This window comes from Theropithecus gelada, chromosome 1 (assembly GCF_003255815.1).
Source record: "Theropithecus gelada isolate Dixy chromosome 1, Tgel_1.0, whole genome shotgun sequence".
Lineage (NCBI taxonomy): Eukaryota > Metazoa > Chordata > Mammalia > Primates > Cercopithecidae > Theropithecus > Theropithecus gelada.
The window spans coordinates 60,433,326-60,456,465 of record NC_037668.1 but is presented as its reverse complement, the minus strand read 5'-3'; the positions used below and the strand labels follow the sequence as shown (position 1 = coordinate 60,456,465).

At 43.1% G+C, this 23,140-nt stretch overlaps 2 protein-coding genes across 4 annotated transcripts in view; one reads left to right on the top strand and one right to left on the bottom strand.

The window, feature by feature from the left end:
* The window catches only part of S100PBP (S100P binding protein), a 43,054-nt gene extending 25,831 nt beyond the window's left edge, over positions 1–17,223 (bottom strand). Inside the window, exons 1-5 of one of the 3 annotated variants that reach the window (XM_025395788.1) lie at positions 17,066–17,223; positions 8,972–9,088; positions 7,155–7,990; positions 5,996–6,084; positions 4,042–4,145 (exon numbers count right to left, since the gene is read on the bottom strand). In XM_025395788.1, coding sequence (XP_025251573.1) covers positions 4,042–4,145; positions 5,996–6,084; positions 7,155–7,988 — 1,027 coding nt within the window. In that variant the 5' untranslated portion in view covers positions 7,989–7,990; positions 8,972–9,088; positions 17,066–17,223. Of the gene's footprint in view, positions 1–4,041; positions 4,146–5,995; positions 6,085–7,154; positions 7,991–8,971; positions 9,089–16,975 lie in introns of all 3 variants that reach the window. The other 2 variants (XM_025395779.1, XM_025395798.1) reach the window with 2 other exon arrangements.
* YARS (tyrosyl-tRNA synthetase) overlaps positions 16,341–23,140 on the top strand; it is a 46,281-nt gene continuing 39,481 nt past the window's right edge. Inside the window, exon 1 of the mRNA XM_025395766.1 lies at positions 16,341–17,483. Coding sequence (XP_025251551.1) covers positions 17,427–17,483 — 57 coding nt within the window. The 5' untranslated portion in view covers positions 16,341–17,426. The remainder of the gene's footprint in view (positions 17,484–23,140) is intronic.

The window sequence follows — 23,140 nt, the reverse complement described above, 5'->3', positions numbered from 1 at the left end:
CCTTACAGGAAAGATAATTATCAAAATGTTAATTTTGTTATTTCTAGGTGGCAGGATGGATTTATAGGTGATTTTAAGTTTTTTTCTTTGTAGGAGAGAGACTCATTATTTCTAATGTCTGAAAATAAAAAATGGGCCAGGTGCTGTGGCTCATGCCTGTAATTCCAGCACTTTGGGAGGCCAAGGTGGGCGGATCACTTGCGGCCAGGAGTTCGAGACCAGTCTGGCCAAAATTGTGAAACGCTGTCTCTACTAAAAATACAAAAATTAACCAGGTGTGGCTGCCCACACCTGTGGTCCCAGCTACTTGGGAGGCTGAGGCAGGACAATTGCTTGAACCCGGGAGGCAGAGGCTGCAGTGAGCTGAGGTCGCACCACTGCACTCCAGTCTGGGCAACAGAGTAAGACTCTGTCTCCAAAAAAAAAAAAAAAAAGAAAAGAATAAAAAATGAAAGACAGAACAAAGTTATTTTTCATAATGCTAGAGGGCAGAACTAGAAACTACCACTAGAAGTTACAGGGAAGCCACAATTGACTCAACGTAAGGAATAACTTTCTAACAACTAGAATTTTCTAAGCAATGAATGACCTGCCTTATGAGGTAATGTGTTTTGCATTATTAGAACTCTAAACAAAGGCTAAATGGTCACTTGGCAAAGATACATAGAACAGATTTATGTTTTAGGAGATTAAAGAGAAGCTCTTAATTGTCCTTTTCTACTTTAAGTACATATAGTTTCACAGAAAGTTTTCCACTTGCAAGGATACCAGAAAGGAAGTGGTATTTCTTTTTAAGTGTTATTATTAAAAAAAAAAAAATGCGGCACTAAACTAAAGACATTATACTTACATTAGAATAATGGAATTGAAGGATGATTTACTTTGTTACATTCTACATCAATAATATATACATTATTGATAAAGTGAAAAAAGATAACTAACCCCATGGAGAGGATTCAAACTGAACTGGCAAGAACTACATTTGAATCTACTCCTTACTAATTTCTCTGTGTCTGATAAGAACCTGAAGAATTATACTTTTTTAAGGTTAAATACAATAAACATCTCAAAAAGGAGGACAGGAAGTACTATGCTCCCCTTTTGTGCTTCTGGCTGCACTATAATTCACATACAAATGGAGGAAAGGTGAAGAATACAGCACTCCCGCCCTTGCAATATGGTATATGAAAATCTTACGATTTTGGATGTAGGAACACTGGGCAATGGAAGTGACAGAAAAACTTACTATACTGGGTTCCTGGAAGGCAGAAGGAAGTGCCAGAGGTCTGTGAAATTTTTAGAGTAATTTGTAATGTTGAAAAAAATGAATGCCCTAAAAGACGTGCTTAAAAAACAACTTTTTAATTATGGAAATTGTCAAATATACACAAAAGTAGAAAGTGGACTCACCACTCACCTTCATTTATCAACATTTTATCAAAGCTATTTCCAGTATTTTTTGTCTGTGATTTAAAAACAAACACTAGATTTAAGGCTATTTTACCTATAAAAAATTCAGTATGAAAAGATATCCTTTCTTGCTGATAACAGCAACTATTCAATGTTAGTTGCTAGCGCTAGGTACTGTTCTATGCCTTATACCCGTACAATTTTCATGTAAGCTAAGATTTGATATTATCCCCATTTTACAAATGAGTTTTTAATGGCTCACCCAGCCAGTAAGCAGTGGTGCCAAGATGTGAACCCAGATGTTACCTCTAGACTAGACTTTCTTCTCTCAACCACTGAAGTATGCTGCCTATTCACTATAGTTATTCTAGCTATTCTTTATGGGATATAGATTGTTGTGGTAATACTGGGAGAGGAACTGCTGAATGGCGAAAAAGACTGAAAATGATGTTATAGTGTGAACAGCTGCTCTTTACTTTTCTTGGGAAATTTTCTTTAAATGTTCCAAATGAGAGAGAAAACGTAACTGGATATCATCAGTGTCAACTGCCTAGGATATAAAAAAAGGAGTCAGCTCACAGAGGGAAAAGCAATGACATGACTAGGCCTCTTCCACAGAGCTTGAATATAGACAGATTTCTTTTAAATTTGCCCCTTCAATGGTGGGGGGAGAGGTGGAGAGGAGAGGTTTCTCTACTTCTACCAGACCTAAAATAGTTCTAGCAAAGGGATCTCACAAGCAGAGGGCTAATAATCAGTATAATATTTGGTTGCTTATGAAATATTCAGTGAAAAAAGGACAGGGGATAAAAAATTCTTCTGACTGATGTCTCTGAGTTCTAAACCTTTCACTCATAGTCTTATAAAACAAACAAGAAAAACTACTACATAATTCAGGATTTGTCAAAAGAAAGAAGAGTCTCCTCTGCGAAAGGACCAAAAATCCTCCTAAAACGCTCCCTAGTGATTTACAATAGATCTTAGAGTAATTAAACTAATTATCTTCTCTGTGGAGCTCACCTAGGGCATCCTCCTTCCTCATCTTCCACTTTTCCCAAACACAAGCAGAAGGGCTCCTTCCCTGCTCCTACTGTACTTTATATGTAATTCTATCAGAACACTAATCAATACTGCAGTGTAATTATCTTCTTCTCTGGGCTATGAATTCCCAGAGGGCCACGACCCTATCTTACTCCTCTTTACATTTCTAATTCCTTTTCTTCCTACCTACCACCACTGAAATACTCGAGAAAAGTTTGCAGAATGAATAAAGATGACAGAACATGGATTTTTTTTTTTTTTTTTTTTTTTTGAGACGGAGTCTCGCTCTGTCGCCCAGGCTGGAGTGCAGTGGCCGGATCTCAGCTCACTGCAAGCTCCGCCTCCCGGGTTCACACCATTCTCCTGCCTCAGGCTCCAGAGTAGCTGGGACAGGCGCCCGCCACCTCGCCCAGCTAGTTTTTTGTATTTTTTAGTAGAGACGGGGTTTCACCGGGTTAGCCAGGATGGTCTCGATCTCCTGACCTTGTGATCCGCCCGTCTCGGCCTCCCAAAGTGCTGGGATTACAGGCTTGAGCCACCGCGCCCGGCCTGGATTTTTTTTTTTTTTGAGACAGAGTCTCATTCTGTCACCCGTGTTAAAGTGCGATGGCATGATCTTGGCTCACTGCAACCTCTGCCTCCCGGATTCAAGTGATCATTGTGCCTCAGCCACACGAGTAGCTAGGATTATAGGCATGTGCCACCACACCTGGCTAATTTTTTTTTTCCCCAAAAGAATACAATTCAGCTAATTGTTATAGTTTTAGTAGAGATGGGGTTTTGCCATGCTGGCCAGGCTGGTCTTAAACTCCTGGCCTCAAGTGACCTGCCTTCCTCTGCCTCCAGAAGTGCTGAGATTACAGGCATGAGCCACCACGCCTAGCCTGGAGTGATCTTTTTAAGAAGTGATTCTTTTATCAGTATAAAACCTCTCTAACCCCTTCACCTTCAGTTCTTCCCACAAGTCTCCCCTTTAGGAGCTTTCCCATCAGCCAACAGTTCAGGCTGAATGATAACATGGACTGTAGTCTCTTGAGAGCTGGAGAAAGAATCTAGTCACTTTGGTTTGCAATTATCTTCTAATGAAGAGGGGAGAACACAACTTGAAGGATCTGGAAGGTAGCCAAACCTTTCAAGAGCTTTTATTCAGAAGCCAAAATGCAGAATGGTATTTGAAATGCCTGCTTTTACATTTAAATGCTTGAAGGTAACAGGGAAAATAAAACATTGCAAATTTTAAAAACCACTGATTAGTAAGCAGCACCTGGTCATCCACTTCCATCATTTTTCAGACAAAAAATCCCTAGCAAAAATGTACAGGTCTGGGTTAAAGCCCTCAGCCACGAGGGAGGCACCTTTCATGTACTGTTGTAAGCGTGCTTAGACCCCTCTCTAATACTGGTTAACCAAACCACTTTGAGAATTATCTAGTTAGGCAATCCCTTTAAACGAAAATCTTTGAGTAAGGAAGTTATCTTTCTCAAGAATTTAAGAAAATTCTAAACAATCTCCCAGTCAGTTTAAGCTGTTACAGTGGAAAGAGAAAGTTGCATCACATGTTTTTATGCCTTTCTTTGGTTACCATGTTACCTTGGTTAGTGTCCTCTGGGTCTTCTATATGAGCAATGACACTCCTGAGATAAAGCTGCTTCTGCTGTTCTAGATTTGATTGTGAAAACGTCGGAACATTAGTCCTTGAATAAAGCAAACCAGAAAAAAGAAAAACAGCCCATTAGAAACAGGAATATAGAGCTTTGTAGAGAGAAGTGATATACTGCTGATTGATTAGAACTAAGTTTCAGAGGCAAAATTATCTTTATGATCAAGAGGCAGAAGACAGTATTAGCCAAAAAAAAAAAAAAAAAAACTCAAATGGAGTATGGAATCGAGAAAAAAGAAGAGAAGCTGGGTGTGGTGGCTAACACATGTAATCCCAGCACTCTGGGAGTCTCAGGCAGGAGGACTGCTTGAGGCCAGGAATTTGAGACCCGCCAGGGCAACACAGTGAAACCCAATAAATTTTTTTTTTTAAATGAGCTGGACATGGCTGCGTGTGCCTATAGTCCGAGCTCCTCAGGAGGCTGAGGAGGGAGGATGACTTGAGTTCACGAGTTCAAGCTGCTGTGAGCTATGATCACACCACTGCATTCCAGCTTGAAGGAAATAGATACAACCTCCTGCTAACAAGGAATAGAAAGGTGAAGATTACCTAGTCCCTAGAGAAAGAAAGTATTTGTTGAGTAATTCAAGGTTAGTCAGAAAATAGCTAACTTTCTAGAGTGAAATTGAAAAGTTAAATGGGATAAAGACTGAAAAGAATCACTGTATCTGGCAATCAGCAACGGTGACCTTGGTGAAAGCAGTTTCTGGCCCATATTCATACTGACTGACTGTACCAAAGAGTCAGTGGATAAGAATATTGAGACTGCAAATTTATTACTGTCCCAAGTAGCCTGAGTTGTGAGTTTTTGATATCACTTACATTGTAAGCAATTCACAAGATTTCTCTCAATTATGTGAACAAAATAAAAAACCAGGAAACCGGGATTCAGGGTCGTAGTCAAAGGAAACTTTAGCCTTATTTGTAACAATTTAAATATTTATTTTTTATATAAGGTCTGTCTCCCAGGCTGGTGTGCAGTGGCATGATCTCGGCTCACTGCAACCTCTGTCCCCTGGGCTCAAGCAATCTTCCCACTTCGGTCTCCCTAGTAGCTGGGACCACAGGTGTGCGCCACTACACCTGGGTATTTTTTTTTATTTTTAGTAGAGGCGGGGTCTTGCCATGTTGCCCAGATTGGTACTGAACTCCTGAGTTCTAGCAATTGGCCCACCTCAGCCTCCCAAAGTACTGGGATTACAGGTGTGAGTCACTGCACCCGGCCTAATTAAATTTTTTAAGCAAAATAAATATAATAAATGTATAAGCAAAATAAATATAATAAATGTATAAGCAAAAGAATTTTTTAAAATCTCACTGTAAGGAAGCTAATCTGATTCAACATTAAAAAAAAAAGCTTCTCTAGTAGATTCAGTTTAAAAGGACCATGTAGAGACACTGCCATCTCCTGGTAACAAGAGAATAAATTGAAAAGGTGACACAAATTTGCAACCCCTACTAGAATTTTTTTGCGAGGGCAGTTGTATGCAACTTGGGAGAGACGACAAAATGATTTTCTACTAGTTGTATTTTAACATTTTGGTTAAAATTATTCTAACCTCTTATCATATATGTGACCAGGCTGCCCCATGCATAGGAGAAGATATCTTACATTTGTAGTGTTTTCACTAATATGTCTATTTTGCTTTCAAAATAACCCTGTAAAGCAGCAGAGGAGGTACCATTAGCCTTATTTTATACATAAACACTGAGGTAAGAGATTAACTGACTTGCCAAAAGTCACATAGTTGGTAGTGCTGGAACTTCAAATTTGCTTACTCCTGGAGCAGGGTTTTTTCCCTACACTAAGAGGAAACAGGAGGGGAAGAAAGAAATTGAAGAGAATCAAAAGAAGTCAGAATATTTAATTATAATTTACATTACCTGGTCTTGGTTTGTAGAACAGGAATGACTTTGCCTAGTCTTCTCTCATGGCCTTTCATCTTCCCAAAATCCTTGTTAAGAATATCCTGCTTTTTTGAGGAAAAGGAATGCAAAAGGAAAGGTGATTCTCAGTTACAAGAAAACCACTGAAAACAAGACTATTTATGGAAATATTTTTTAACCAAAGGCTACAAAAGCATATTCGTGAACACTACTGTGTACCACGTATGACAGTAGTGCTTTAAATAACAACTGTAATCTTAAAAAAAAAAAAAAAAAGAAAAAGAAAAAAGAAACCCTGGCCAGGTGCAGTGGCTCACGCCTATAATCCCAAAACTTTGGGAGGCCAAGGCGGGTGGATTACCTGAGGTCAGGAGTTTGAGACCACCCTGGCCAACATGGTGAAACCCAGTCTCTACTAAAGTATAAAAATTAGCTGGGCATGGTGGTGCACATCTGTAATCCCAGCTACTCCAGAGGCTGAGACAGGAGAATTGCTTGAACCTGGGAGGTGGAAGTTGCAGTGAGCTGAGATTGTGCCACTGCACTGCAACCTGAGGGACAGAGTGAGACTCTATCTCAAAAAAAAAAAAAAAAAAAGAAACAGTATGTGGCAGGGATTATTACACCCATTTGGCAGATAGGGAATCAGGTTCAAAAAAGTTAGGTAAATTGCCCAAGATTTTTCAGCTCTTTCATGGCTGACTCAGAGATAGTGCTGTATCTTAATATATAGCATGGCAATAAAGATTGAGACATAGGCTGAAACCCAAAGACAGGAAAAATAATAGAATTACCATCTTAGTAATTATTCAACAGAGGGTAATTTAATACTATGTACCAGGTGATATAAATACATTATTTCATTAATCCTTATTATACTATGAAATATTATTTACTGCAATTTAGATAAAGAAATGTGGGGAAACATAGAGGCTAAATAATTAGCCCAGGGTCACAGTGCTAGTCAGGATTAAAACCCCAATTTGTCTGAATACAAAGCTCTGCCAGATTATAACAAATGTACCACTGTGGAGTAGGATGCTCACAGCAGGGGAAGTTGTGTATGTGTGGAGATAGCGGGTATATGGAAACTCTGCTATACATCTGAATAAAAATAATTTCATTTTTCTCTTCACCTTGAAAAAAATGTACTTACTTTGTTCGATGAGCTGGAAACAACTGGAGATCTCATCTCACAACTTGACTTGTGTGAACCACCACTTCTGCAGGATGACTCCATATTAGAAGGAGTCTCTGAATGGTCTGAGATCCGAGAGAATACAGATGTAGGGTTCTCACTGTCAGGCATATTTTTATCAGAGACAGCTTGTTCAAAGTTATTGTTTGAAGAAGAGAGCTGGGGCCCATCCCAGGCAGAGTTATTGGGGCTGACCCCTTCAGATTCAGTACAAAGTTTGCTTTCACTTGAGCTAAGACCATCTTCTCTCATCTCTTCTCCAAGGGAAGAGAGTTTTTCAGTATCTTTGGATGAATCAGTCTCGTCCTTATCAAGCAAAGAATCACAAACTGTTGGATTAAATGGTGCAACAGTTACTTTTATAAGATTCTTTTCTAGTACAGAGCGTCTGTTTAATGGTTTAGTAGGAGTTGGTCCATGACCACTTGATGTACTTAGCTGAGGTAGTTTGAAGAGGTCAGGAGTCTCAGCTACTGGTCCCAAGCTGTAGGATGAATTTTTCTCTTGGGGGGTATCAAGTAGAATTTGACTCCCTCTTTCTCCCTTCTCAACATGCCCACCGTCATCTTCCCCAGAAGACTGCTCACATGATGGGTCATCTTCCTTCAACAGTGCATCGATCTCTTCCTCTGTGTAATTTACATCACCATCATCTTCTTCTCCCTCTGACAGCTCCAGCAAGGAGTCATCCAATCCATCCTCATCCAAGGAACTCCAAGAAAATGGGGCACTGTCTTTAGGCAAGACAGCGGTACCAGAAGACTGTTCAGAGGGCACCCGTGAGCACATCATTTCTGGAGAAATAAGACAGTTTCATTGAGGAAGAGAAAATAACCTTATACCAACTCCAGTCCACTATATGTGGGTAATATTCTAGTATTTCAAAATCTTTGCACTGTGACTTGTAGCATAAGAAATAATTTTTTTTTTTTTTTTGAGACAGAGTCTCGCGCTGTCACCCAGGCTGGAGTGCAGTGGCCGGATCTCAGCTCACTGCAAGCTCCGCCTCCCGGGTTTACGCCATTCTCCTGCCTCAGCCTCCCGAGTAGCTGGGACTACAGGCGCCCGCCAACTCACCCGGCTAGTTTTTTGTATTTTTTAGTAGAGACGGGGTTTCACCAGGTTATCCAGGATGGTCTCGATCTCCTGACCTCCTGATTTGCCCGTCTCGGCCTCCCAAAGTGCTGGGATTACAGGCTTGAGCCACCGCGCCTGGCCAAGAAATAATTTTAAGATATTTAACCTTAGCAGAAACATGGAAATACATGTTAGAACAATGAGATACTTTTTGCCTATCAAAATGGCAATAATTAAGATGCCATGATAATCTGGATTGGTGAGGATGTGGAGAAACAAGCATTCACACACTATCAGTAAAAGCATTAAGTCAGTATGGTATTTTGTGAAAAGTAATTTGACTATACCATTTGACCTGGCAATTTCACTTCTAGAAATCTGTCCTTCATATATATATACATGGATGTTCAAAGTAGCCAAATCCTGGAGGCAACCTAAATGTCCATTACCAAGAGAACTGTTCAGTAAATCATGGTACGTTTGTGCTATGGAGTACTTTTCAATTCTTTAAAAACACAATGAAGTAGACCTGTATGTACTATCATGGAATGATATCTACAACATACAAACAAAATAAATGTATATTATGTAAAATGTCTGAATATTCAGTTTACACTTTAACACAAAACAAATATGTATTACTTTTGAAATAAAACAAAATTCGAGAACACAAGAAGGTAAATAACTGTCTTCCATACTGTGTGGAGCTGCTGGAGCAGTCTCTGCCTTCGCCACGAGACCAAATGGAAAAAGGTTTCAGTTCCTGCTAGCTGTTCCTTTCAGGAGACTTGTCAAAATGATTGACTCCCACCTTCCTGCAGGCAAAAAGAAAATTAGAGGATCTTCTCATCACTTTCAACTCTGCTAATTACAAAGTCAACTGTATTATGCTTTAAGGTGCTCAATGTATTAATTTTAATCTTGATTTTTTTGTAATACCAGAAAGTTGGATTTTCTGAGTCAAGAACACCAAAGAAAAAAATCTTCAAAGAAAAAAAAATTATGCAACTAAGAGAACTAGTTTTGTTCCTCCCAACAATTTGTACTTTTTTAAGACTATCATCTACTTTAGTAGGATGAATACTGGTGTGGGAGTCCAAAGACCTGGGGTGTAGTCCTGGTTGTATCACTAGCCAGCTCCAATAACTTGGGTATGCCACTTGACCATTTAGACTTGTTTCCTCATTTACAAAATGGGAAAGGGATGGAAAAGGAGTGCTAGGCAATGTCTAAGTTTCCACCAAAATCTAAAACTTAATCATGATCTCACACACACAATTCTTTAAATATATATATAGAAAAAACGCCAAAAAAAAAAAGGTCATTAAAGATACAAACACAAGCCTGGGCAACAAGGTGAAATGCTGTCTCTACAAAAAACAGAAAAATTGGCGGGGCATGGGGGCACATGCCTGTAGTTCCAGCTACTCATGGGGCTGAGGTGAGAGGATCACTTGAGGATGGGCGGTTGAGGCTGCAGACAGCAGTCATCGTGCTGCTGCACTCCAGTCAGGGTGACACAGCAAGGCCCTGTCTCAAAAGAAAAATAAAAAAAAGATACAAACAAAAATTGATGACTACTATAACTTGTAGGGACCATAAAGGTAGGTCAAGGTCAGATTTAGTATCATTTTACTTTTCTACTTGAATAGTTAGTTGTACAATTAAAACCTAGTTTTTAGCCGGGCGCGGTGGCTCAAGCCTGTAATCCCAGCACTTTGGGAGGCCGAGACGGGTGGATCACGAGGTCAGGAGATCGAGACCATCCTGGCTAACACGGTGAAACCCCATCTCTACTAAAAAATACAAAAAACTAGCCGGGTGAGTTGGCGGGCGCCTGTAGTCCCAGCTACTCGGGAGGCTGAGGCAGGAGAATGGCGTAAATCCGGGAGGCGGAGTTTGCAGTGAGCTGAGATCCGGCCACTGCACTCCAGCCCGGGCGACAGAGCGAGACTCCGTCTCAAAAAAAACCAAAAACAAAAAACAAAAAAAAAAAAACAAAAAAAAAAAACCTAGTTTTTAAACAGCTAATGATAGACCTAATCTATAATTATTTTCCAGATGGGAAAGGTGATAAAATGCTAGTATTTCACATATCTGAGAAGTATAAGAAATGCTTAAATACTGAACTCAATAATTTGGAAAAGTATTTGTAGCCTTGTTAACTGTAAAATTTCCCCTACTCCTTGACCCTCCACGCCACACCCTGAGTTTTAACTTTAGTTCATGCATTTTTTTTTTTTTTTCTGAGACGGAGCCTCGCTCTGTTGCCCAGGCTAGAGTGCAGTGGCACAATCTCGGCTCACTGCAAGCTCGGCCTCCCGAGTTCATGCCATTCTCCTGCCTCAGCCTCCCAAGTAGCTGAGACTACAGGCGCTCGCCACCACACCCGGCTAATCTGTTGTATTTTTAGTAGAGATGGTCTCGATCTCCTGACCTTGTGATCCACCCGCTCAGCCTCCCAAAGTACTTGCGATTATAGGCGTGAGTCACCGCACCCAGCCTAGTTCACGCATTCTTTTAGAAGATATTTTTTGAGGTACAATCATCACACAGCACAAGCTGCATGATATATCTCTTTATGATTTCCAAGAAATCAAGATATAGCTCCCACTCTCATAATGTATAATATGTAATGTATAATCTTGCTAGGGAAATAACACTGAAAATTAAGCACCAATATGAGATAATATAAAATGGTATGGACAGTAAAGTACTAGAGAAAGAGAAGGGAGGGATTACAGAATTTTAGAACTAGAAGGGACCTAGTTAAACGTACTCATATCCTATTAAACGTACTCAGAAATGAAACGGGAGAAAAATAAATATTAAATACCTATTATAAAACAGGTGCTCTGAGACACATTCTATAACTCTTTAACCTCTCAACACAACTCTGTAAAGTTAATCTTATCAAATAAATCATTTTCTGTTGTATTTAAACTCAGAGCTGCTAAAACTTATTTATTTTACCAATACTGTATTCCAGCAATTGTGAGAGTTCTAGGTGTTGAAGAAGCTGCCTCTATGAAAAGTAATTTCTCTGCATTAGTGACTGAGTTATTTTATTTACTTTATTTCTTTAGGAAGCAGTTAGAAAAAAAGTTTACTTTTGGAAAACGTTCTTTGACTTAAGAAAGTTTATGGTTGTCAGGCACAGGTATCACAGGCACTGGGGTTAAGCAGCGACATTTCTTAGATGCCCTTTCTGAGCCACTGCCCCCAATTCTGACTCCTTACAAAATGTCTAGTTCAAGCCCTTGGTTGGCCAAATGGAGAGTTCAATAGATTTTCCCTCTTGGGAAATTAAAATTCAGAAGTATGAAGTAACAACCAAGTACATTGAGCTAATAATGTTAGAACAGGGATTGAAATCCAGGTCTAATTCCAAATGCAATGTTTTTCCCACTACATCTGTGACAGACTTGCACAGGATTGGTCAGCAAATGGCAGAGCTAGAATCCAAACTCAGGCCTTCGAAATTCAGTACAATCTATAACAAACTATGCAAGAGTAAAGACTAAAGAGGGTTTTTGGTCTCTTGGAAAAAATATTTTAAGCCACCTTAATAGGACCGATATCTTTCATAACCATTGCAATAATAAATTCCTACACGACATGACATCCAGATGCAAAAAGATGGGCTTTTCTGAGCTTATGTTCCAACAGATCTGGGAACAAAAGCATACAAAACAACATCATATATATGGTACAGAGAGAGAGAGGAGGAGATAATTTTAATTTTTACAAATCATTCTCTTTCTGATGCTATTTCCTATTTTTTTTTTTTTTTTGAGACGGAGTCTAGCTCTGTCGCCCAGGCTGGAGTGCAGTGGTGTGATCTCGGCTCACTGCAAGCTCCACCTCCTGGGTTCAGGCCATTCTCCTGCCTCAGCCTCCCAAGTAGCTGGGACTGCAGGTGCCTACCACCATGCCTGGCTAATTTTTGTATTTTTATTAGAGACGGGGTTTCACTGTGTTAGCCAGGATGGTCTCGATCTCCTGACCTCGTGATCCGCCCGCGCCAGCCTCCCAAAGTGCTGGGATTACAGGCGTGAGCCACCGTGCCCAGCCATTTCCTCATTTTCAAAATTATTTATTATGAAAAATGTAAAACATATACATAAGTAACACAATAGTATAATGAACCCCACATACCCATCACTCAACCCCAACAACTATCAACTCACAGCTAATCTTGCCCCATCTACTTCCCACCTTTACCAGATTATTTTGAAGCAAATCCCAGGCATTATATCATTTCATCTGTAAATAACAAGAACCCCTTATCATAAAATATACAGTTCAGATTTCCAATTATCTTATGTCATATTTTTTTAAGGCTAAAAAATCATCACTATCCAAATAAGGTCCATACAATGTGACTGGCTGATAATGTCTTATGTGTATTTTAATCTAAAGATTTCAGATCTTTTCCCCCTGCAATTACTTTATTAAAGAAACAATACGCTAGATGGCTTACGCCTGTAATCCCAGCACTTTGGGAGGCTAAGTTGGGCAGATCACTTAAGGCCAGGAGTTCGAGACCAGCCTGACCAACATGGCAGAACCCCATTTCTACTAAAACTACAAAGAAAATTTAGCTGGGCATAGTGGCATGGGCCTGTAGTCCCAGCTATTCAGAAGGCTGAGGCGGGAGAATCGCTGAAACCCAGGAGGTGGAGGTTGCAATGGGCAAAGATTGCACCACTACACTCCAGCCTGGTTGACAGAGTGAAACTCTATCTCAAAATAAAAGAAAAGAAAAAAGAAACAGGCCAGGCGTGGTGGCTCACACCTGTAATCCTAGCACTTTGGGAGGCCAAGGAGGGCGGATCACGAGGTCAGGAGTTTGAGATCATCTGGACCAACATGGTGAAATCCCATCTCTACTAAAAATACAAAAATTAGCTGGGCTTGGTGGCATGAGCCTATAATCCCAGCTACTCGGGAGGCTGAGGCAGGGGAACTGCTTGAACCTGGGAGGCGGAGGGTGTAGTGAGCCTAGATCACGCCACTGCACTCCAGCCTGGGCAACACAGCAAGAGTCAGTCTGAAAAAACAACAACAAAAAAATCACAATACCACGTATTATGTATGGTGTTATATATGGATACATTTATCACAAAATTATAATAATATGCATGAAAGGCCAGAGTTCTGGATGGTCTCGATCTCCTGACCTTGTGATCCGCCCGCCTCAGCCTTCCAAAGTGCTGGGATTATAGGCGTGAACCACCACGCTCCACCAACGTTTTATTTCTTAAGAAAACAATATCTCATCTTAGGCTACATGACGATAAATAAATAAGGAAAAAAAAATAGCAAGAAGAGACCTGAAACAAAGATGGCAACCTAAGATAAAGCAGTATGGTAGGTGTAATAATGTTCACTATTATGTTACTTTTATACTGTTAAATTATTGTTATTTTTTTCACACAGGGTCTCAGGTTTGTTGGTCAGGCGGAAAACAGCGGCGTGATCATAGCTCACTGCAGCCTTAAACCCCAGGGCTGCTGGGACTACAGATGCATGCCACTATACCCAGCTAATTTTTTATTTTTATTTTTTGTAGAGACATAGTCTTATTATGTTGCCCAGGCTGGTCTGGAACTCCTGGAGTCGAGCAATTCTTCCGCATAGGTTTTCCAAAGTGCTGGGATTACAGGCATTGAGCCACCATATCCAGCCACTATACTTTTTGATATGCTTGAAACAATAAAAACATTTTAAAATTATGAAGTCAATGGGAAAGATGCAATGATTATACTCTGTGAAGTATCAAATGTCCTCAAATATCACAGTACCTACCTGATAGGGTTGTGGCAAGAATTAAATAAGATCATGAACATAAATTTAGCACACTAGAGGCATGACATAAGAGATAAATAACTGGTGGCCATAGTTATTATTTCACCCCACCACCATTGCCCTGACCCCTGGTGTCTTAAGAGAAGCATAAGGCCAGGTGTGGAGGCTCACGCCTGTAATCCTAGCACTTTGGGAGGCCGAGGTGGGCGGATAACCTGAGGTCAGGAGTTCGAGACCAGCTTGGCCAACATGGTGAAACCCCGTCTCTACTAAAAATACAAAAATTGGCCAGGCGTGTGGTGCATGACTGTAATCCCAGACACTAGGGAGGCTGAGGCAGCAGAATCGCTGGAACACAGGAGACAGAGGTTGCAGTGAGCTGAGATCGCGCCACTGCACTCCTGCCTGGGTGACAGAGGGAGACTCCATCTCAAAAAAAAAAAAAAAAAAAAGCATACGAACGGTAGGAAAAAAGAGTGCTAAACTGGTAGGGAACTTCCCCTAGACCCTGCCTGAAATTATCTAATATACTCTACTCTCATCTAGTTTAATCCAGCATTCAATCATATTGTCACTAAAGACCAGACTAGGTAGACATCTGAAATATCAGGCAAATTATGCAAATTAATGTTCACTGAACTATCTTTTACAGAGGTACTGGACCTCAGCAATTCACTTCAAATCTCTGAACCTCAACACAGATGAGAACACACATCTAAAAAGGGGTAAATACTGTTAACTTCAAACAGATTATCATGAGAAAAAAGAGGATGCTTATGAAAGTCCTATAAACCTAAAAGTTCTATACCAAAAAAACCTGGTATTTAATGAGTGTGCAAGGGGGGAAATCCTCAGATAAAACTGAAGTTCTTCAGTGAAATTCCAAAGACAGCCTTACTTACTACTTCTCTGTCAAAAGATGGCTTGCTTACTTCTCTGCCTACCATTCTTGGCACTTGTCTGGTAACCTCCACTTAAAATATGGGGATCCCTTTTTTTTAATTTTATTTTATTTTTATTTTTGAGACAGGGTCTCATTCAATCACCCAGGCTGGAATGCAGTGGCATGATCTGGGCTCACTGCAAACTCTGTCTCCCAGGTTCAAGCGATTCTCATATGTCAGCCTCCCAGTAGCTGGGATTACAGGCGTCCATCATGCTGAGCTACTTTTTGTATTTTCAGTAGAGATGGGGTTTTGCTATGTTGGTCAGTCGGGTCTTGAACTCCTGGCCTCAAGCAATCCTCCAGCCTCGGCCTCCCCAAGGGCTGGGATTACAGGCGTAAACCAGCATGCCTGGCCATATCCCTTTATTTTTAAGGGAAGAATATTTTTCCGATCTCCTAATTCTATCTCTTAGTTCCTCTACACCCCATCCTTTCTGTGACCCCATTCTGTCCTTCCACATCTCTCTCACCTGTCCACCCCCTTCTTCACATTTCAGTTTACCACCCCCTCTCTCTGTTCTCGAACCTCCTGGTTGCAACCTCAGAAACTGGTTCCCTTTCTATTTTTATCTCACCTCAGAAAACCTACTGCCTTCGAGCACAAAGCCTTACTTTATTGAGGCCACTAAAACTGCAACACCAGATGCAAACCCACATCCTCTTTCAAGCTCTAAAGTCAAGACCATTACCAAGCAGGGTCTGACAGGTACAGCCAAGGGCAGAGATTACTTCCAATGGACAAGACGTCCCGCTGGCCTTTGATTTCCAACCTTTCCCAAATGCAATACATGGGAAGCACACAGCACAAAACGCACTCAGCAAGCTTTGTTATCACTCCATAAAATACACACAACATTTACAAAAAATCAAAATGAACTCAAATTATCCGTAACAGTTTTGCAAATTCCTTCGAAGTAACTAAAAACACCGCAGGACGGAAAAAACAACCCAGGGCTGCAAATCTTTGCTTTAGGTAACATTTCACTAGATGAGAGTGCCAGGATTCTCCTCCCACATGGGCACAGAGAACAGATTTGCTAAGCTGCAGCAACAGGTTTCTTTTAAAAAAGAAAATGTGCTTTAAAACACTTCAGGCAGGTCTGCTAGAGCTTGGAGTCCCTAATAAATACACAAAACACTGGAGATCAGGTTAGGGCAGGCGGTGGGCAATTCAACCACTTCTAGGACCTTTCCAGGACCCACCGAGGTGCTGCTTTCCCTCTTGCCCTAGAAGTAACTGGTGACGCCGCCTCCAGCCCTTGAGGACCCGGAGAAAGGATGGCCCAGGCCCAACCTTTGGAGGATACTGCCTTGGCTCTCTCTCACAAATGCAACGGCCCGGGACGGTGTCGCCCTCCAGGAAGGCCCTTTGCATCTCCCTCCTCCGGAGACACCGCGAATTCCCGCCTCCCGGCGGAAAGCGGGAGAAGCGAGGGTTTTCTCCCCGCCCCTCCCCCAGTAGGGGCACACCCGCCCCCCTCAGCAGGCCTGGGCTTTGCGCTCCTCTCCCGAGAACCACCGTCCTCAGATCTCCCCGGGGAGTGGGCCGTCCTCTTCCTGCCCCCACCCGCGAGACGCGGCAGAAAAGCCCGCGGCTATCTTCCCGCCAGCAACAGCCTCCCGCCGAGCCGGTCGGGACAGAGGCGGCCCCCACTCCCACTGGGCAGGGACTGCAGACGGCGCTCCCCGACTCTCAGACGACCAGGGAGCTTCCCTTTTCCTCAGCGGGGTGAGGGGCATCTGTCGCCTGCCGACTTGGAGGTGGGGGGCAGGGACATTCCCTCGCCATCACCTCAGGAGCTAGAATGCTTCTCGCCGCAGGGCGTGGGCCTCCCAATCCCTCCAAGGGGCGGACGGCGTGCGCAACCCCCTGGAGAAGCAACAGGCGCCCCCATCCCCCTCCAAGCCGGGTAACGCCGACCCCCTCTTCCCTCCCGCTCTTCACCTCCGGAAGCCGGGCCAAAGCCTGGGCGAACGACTGCGCCTCACTCCGCCCCCTGCGCCATTTTATCGCCCCCTCCCCGACCTCCCCCACCCCGAGTCAGCCGGGCCAACGCCAGGGGGAGGGCAAACCAGCAGTGATTGGCAGGAAACCGTCCCGCCTCTAGGAGGGTTGTGCCCCGCGCAGGCGCTTCAGCCCCGCCCTCCGCACCGCCTACCGTGCCCGCCGGCTCCACCTTTTCCCGTCTCATCGACCTGCTCGACTCTCCGCTGCTCCTCACTTTTTCCAGCTACTGCCGGGCGGGGAGGGGTCCAGGCCGAGCAAGCGGAGCGCCGAGCCCAGCTGATGCAACCTGGCTGGACTCGCGTGACAGTTCCCGGTACGCGGCGGCGACGGTGACCCAGGAAGGGGCTCTGGTGCCGGGCTGAGCAGGGGAAGCAGGGGTAGCGGAGCCATGGGGGACGCTCCCAGCCCTGAAGAGAAACTGCACCTTATCACCCGAAACCTGCAGGTCAGGCCTGGGGGTCGGAAATGCGCCGTTGGGGACTAGGAGCCCGAGGTTCAGTGATTTTGAGCCCCATTACGGGGTTCTAAGTATGTGGGGCCGGGGTCTCGGCGCTGGGGCAGCTCTGAGAGAGGCTGTAGATCTCACTGCTGGTCGGTCAGTCAATCAAGCAGCCCTTACCTGGGTTCCACAGAAAGCACAGCGGGCTCATCTCTTCCGTCCGGTTACCTTGTGTGGAGCCAAGCTTTGAATCCAGGACTCCCACTCCACCGCCCTATTAAGTGCCAGACCTGGTGTTTAGTCGCTGGGGATACGTCAAGCCAGAGCTTGTCTGAAGGGGATCAGACGTTAAAAATGACCCATTACGGTTCAAGTAAGTACTGGAAGATGCTATACTGGGAGCTTTAAAAGGAAAAAGAGAAGGGAAGCCTTCCCTGAGGAAGTGACCTCTAAACTGCGCCTTGAAGGTAGTGGATCCCCCCTCCTCATATGTTCCGATTGTTACCAAGAAATACGGGAGTAGAAGTTAACCAGAGGAAGAATGGAAGAATGACGAGGGAGAGCATTTCAGATGGAGGGAACAGAAATTGTGGCTAATTTAGCTGGAGTGGAGTGAGCAAAGTTATGCGGAAGCACTTAAATATTTGTGTTGCTTATTCCCTTAACTTTTTCAAGCTTCTATTGTCACCTTATCAGGGAGGCATGATTTCCGACCACTTTATTTAAATAACAAACCCTCTGGCACCAGAACTGCCCCATCCCTTGCTCTGCCTTTTTTTTTTCTGTTATTATTTCTACATGCTATACATTTTATTTGTTTATTTGTTTAGGAGAGGTAGGCAGGGTCCAAGTCACGGGCGCCTTGCAGGCCTTATTCTGTTCAATTTTAAATTGTGCTTTCTTCAAAGAGCAGTGATACATCAGTTGGGCCACAGCCTGCTCTGTTTTTTCTTTTTTGAGATGTAATTCACATACTGTAAAATTCACCCTTTTAAAATGTACAATTCAGTGGGTTTTAGTATGTTCACAAGGTTGTGCAACCATCACACTAATCTAATAAAACTTGCACCCATTAGCAGACACTACCTATTACCCACTACTCCTAGCCTTAGGGAAACACTGATCTACTCTCTGTCTCCAGGTATTTGCCTGTTCTGGGCATTTCCTGTAAGTAGAATCATACAATATGTGTCTTGTTGCGGCTGATTTTTTGCACTTAGCATAATGTTTTCAGAGTTCATGCATGTATTTGCACCTAACAGAACCTCATTCCTTTTTTAGTTTTGTTTTATTTTTGAGACAGAGTCTCCTCGGTCGCCCAGGCTGGAGTGCAGTGGTGCGATCTCAGCTCACTGCAAGCTCCGCCTGCTGGTGTCCACGCCATTCTCCTGCCTCAGCCTCCCGAGTAGCTGGGACTACAGGCGCCAGCCACCACGCCCGGCTAACGTTTTGTATTTTTTTTAGTAGACGGGGTTTCACCGTGTTAGCCAGGATGGTCTCCATCTCCTGACCTCGTGATCCACCCCCTTCGGCCTTCCAAAGTGCTGGGATTACAGGCGTGAGCCACCGCGCCCGGCCGAACGTCATTCCTTTTTATAGTTGAATGATACTCTGATGTATGGGTATACATTTTGTTTTTACGTTCATCAGTTGATGGACATTTGGGTTATTCCATTCACAACTTAGTCTTAACCAAAGGTTTTTGCATGCTTCCCCTAGCTAGATTCTTTGTTTCCTATTCTCTCTCCATAAAATAGTGCTGGTTGGAGACTAAAAATACACAAAACTATTAGAATTTACTCAACTGGGTTTTTCGTTTTGGGGTTTTTTTTTTTTTTTTGAAACGGAGTTTCGCTCTTGTTGCCCAGGCTGGAGTGCAATGGCACAATCTTAGCTCACTGCAACCTCTACCTCCTGGGCTCAAGCGATTCTCCTGCCTCAGCCTCCTGAGTAGCTGGAATTACAGATATGTGCCAACACACCGGGCTAATTTTTGTATTTTTAGTAGAGACGGGGTTTCACCATGTTGGCCAGGCTGGTCTCAAATTCCTGACCTCAAGTTATCCGCCAAACTCGGCTTCCCAAAGTGCTGGGATTAACAGGCGTGAGCCATGGCACCCGGCCTCACTCACGTTTTAAAGGCTAAGTAATGTGACATCTTCCTGGATGATGAGAACCCTCCAAGTGTCCACATAGTTGGGGTGCTCTTGAGCATGCGGGATCAGCTACCAAAAGACTTGGAGCACAGGATTTTAACATGTCCTGGTAATACATGATTCAAACTAGCAGTCTATCATAGTTTCTAACAGCCTCCAAAACTGTAACTTGAGGAAACACTACAGCCTCTTATCAGAGGTACACTGGCCTCTTAGAATTTTTTCAATACTGTCATAGGACTAAAAGAAATCATTAAAGGTTTGTAAAAAGGAAAATGAGTTTTAAAGAAGTTTTTGAGTTTTAAAGACTATCTCTGGCTGCCTTTTAGAACATGGATTGGAGTGGCCAGGCACAATGGCTCATGCCTGTAATCCCAACACTTGGGGAGGCCCACGCGGGCAGATCACTTGAGGTCAGGAGTTGAAGACCAACCTGGCCAACATAGTGAAACCCCATCTCTACTAAAAATACAAAAATTTATCGGGCATGGTGGCAGGCACCTGTAATTCCAGCTTCTTGGGAGACTGAGGCAGGAGAATAGTTTGAACCCGGGAGCAGAGGTTGCAGTGACTTAAGATTGCATCACTGCCCTCCAGCTTGGGTGACAGAGCAAGACTCCGTCTCAAAAAAATAAAAAAAAGAACATGGATTGGAGGGAGTAAGAGTAGATTTGGGAGACCTGTTAGGAGAATATTACAGTAATCCTGGTGTGATCTGATGGGGCCTGGATTTGGGTGGTGATGTAGAGGCAGAGAGAAATAGGAGGGTTGAAGAGCAGTTTTGGAGTCCTTGAACAACTCTAAATGATGGTACCATTTACTGAACTAGGAGTGAAACTATCAGTGAAAAAGATGGTTGGGGAGTGAAGTAAAGTCAAGAGCATGAGTTTTATTTTGAACACGTTGAGTTTGAATGATTGGATTGATAACAAGAACACCGTTCTGTATATGGGCGTGAGCAGGAGATTTGGGAGTTACTGGCTCACAGTAGTAATTGAAACAACTGAAGGGGATCAGTTAAGGAGACTGTAGAGTAAGAAGATAAAAGACCAGAGCCCCAAGGATTGCTAATATTTATTGACTAGGAAAAATAAGAACAGTTGCAAAGAAATCTAAGCAGGCAGAGAAGAGGAAAACTAACAGAATAAAATAAAGGAGACCAAAAGAGGAGAGTGCTTCTGGGAGGGAGTGAGGACTAAAAAATACTCATTGAATTTAGCAACATGAAGGTCCTCTGTGATCTTAGCAAGTTTATTTGTGATGTGATATGGAATTCAAATTGGAATGGGAGATTAGGAAATGGAGACCAAAAGAAGAGACAACTGTTTCAAGAAATTGGCTATGAAAGGAAGGAGAGTGAGTTAGAGGTATGTAAACCAAAAAGTATCTGAGGCCAGGTGTGGTGGCTCACACCTATGATCCCAGCACTTTGGGAGGCTGAGGCAGGTGGATCATTTGAGGTCAGAAGTTGAGACCAACCCGACCAACATGGTGAAACCCCATCTCTACTAAAAAAAAACAATTAGCTGAGTGTGGTGGTGCGTGCCTGTAACATCAGCTACTCTGGAAGCTGAGGCAGAAGAATCACTTGAACCCCGGAGGCGGAGGTTCCAGTGAGCAGAGATCACAGCACTGCGCTCCAGCCTGGGCGACAGAGTGAGACTCCATCTTTTTTTTTTTTTTTTTTTTTTGAGACGGAGTCAGAGTGAGACTCCATCTTAAAAAAAAAAAAGTATCTGAGACAAGTCTCAATGAATTTAGAGGTTTATTTTGCTAAGTTGAAAGACCATGGCACCTGACACAGCCTCAGTAAGTTCTGAGAACATGTGTCCAAGGTGGTTAGGTTACAGTTTCGTTTTATACATTTTGGGGAGACAGAAGTTATAGGCAAAAACATAAATCAATACAAGTAAGGTATACATTGGTTTGCCCAGAAAGGGGGTGGGAGTTCTAGGTTATAGGTGGATTCAAAGATTTCCTGATTGGCAATTGATTGAAAGAGTTAAACTCTGCCTGAAGAGTTGAAGTCAGCTGAGTTAAGATAAGGAGGGTTGTGGAAGCCAAGGTTTGTTTTTTTTTTTTTTTTTTTGAGACATAGTCTTGTTCTTGTTGCCCAGGCTGGAGTGCAATGGTGCAATATTGGCTCACTACAACCTCCGCCTTCCAGGTTCAAGCGATTCTCCTGTCTCAGCCTCCTGAGTAGCTGGGGTTATAAGCGCCTGCCACCGTGCTCTGCTAATTTTTGTATGTTTAGTAGAGACAGGGTTTCGCCATGTTGGTCAGGCTGGTCTCAAACTCCTGACCTCGTGATCCGCCCGCCTTGGCCTCCCAAAGTGCTGGGATTTACCGGCCTGAGCCACTGTACCCAGCTGAAGCCAAGGTTCTTGTCATATAGATGAAGCCTCCAGGTAGCTGGCTTCAGAGAGAATTGATGGTGAATGTCTGTTATCTGACCTTAAAAGGTGTCAGACTCTCCAGAAAAGACTTAGTATGGGTAAGAGATTTCTCTACAGAACGCACATTTCCCCCCACAAGAGACAGTTTTGCAGGGTCATTTCAAAATATGTCAAATAAATATCTTTTGGGGTAAAATACTTTGATTTCCTTTAGGGTCTGCTATCTGTCTTGTGGTGCTATACCAGAATCAGGTTGGAATTTGGTATCTTATTGCTACAGAGAGTTTGTTTTGTCAATCTTACTGTGTTTTAATGTTCATGCTGGTCAATTGTGTCTAAACCCCAGAGGATCACCAGGTGGGGCGGCTCACACCTATAATCCCAGCACTTTGGGAGACTGAGGCCAGAAGATCACTTGAGTCCAAGAATTCGAGACCAGCCTGGGCAACATAGTGAGACTTCTCTACTAAACCAAAAAAACTAGCCAGGCATACATGCGCTGGTAGCCCCAAGCTGCTAGGAAGGCTGAAGTGGGAGGATTGTTGAGCCTGGAGGTCTAGGCTGCAGTGAGCTGTGTTTGCACAACTGGACTCCAGCCAGGGCAGCATAGCAAGATCTTGTCTCAAAAAAATAAGTGAATAAATATACTCCAGAGGGAGAAGGGTATAATGAGGCAAGTCAGACCCTTCCTTCCTGCGTTGGCCTGAACTAGTTTTTTAGATTTCTTTGGGATCCCGTTGGCCAAAATGTGGGGTCCATTCCATCAGTTGGGGGGCTTAGAGTTTAGTTTTGGTTTACAGGTAGCTACAGGCAAAGATGCAGTTAGGGGCATGTCCTCACTCCCCAGCATCGGGGGTGATACTAGGAGCAGCATCAACTTTACATTGGCTCTCCATGTTGTAACTGAGCGAGTTATATAGAAACGCCACACTCTGAGATGAATTCAGGAGTCCTTTATTAGCCTGCGACCGAGAGACGGCTAGTGCTCAAAATTCTCTCGGCCCTGAAGAAGGGGCTAGATTTTCTTTTTTTTTTTTTTTTTTTTTTTTTTTTTTTTTTTGGTGTGTTCCGTGTCACCCCCGCTGGAGGCGCGCGGGCCGAACTCGCCCCC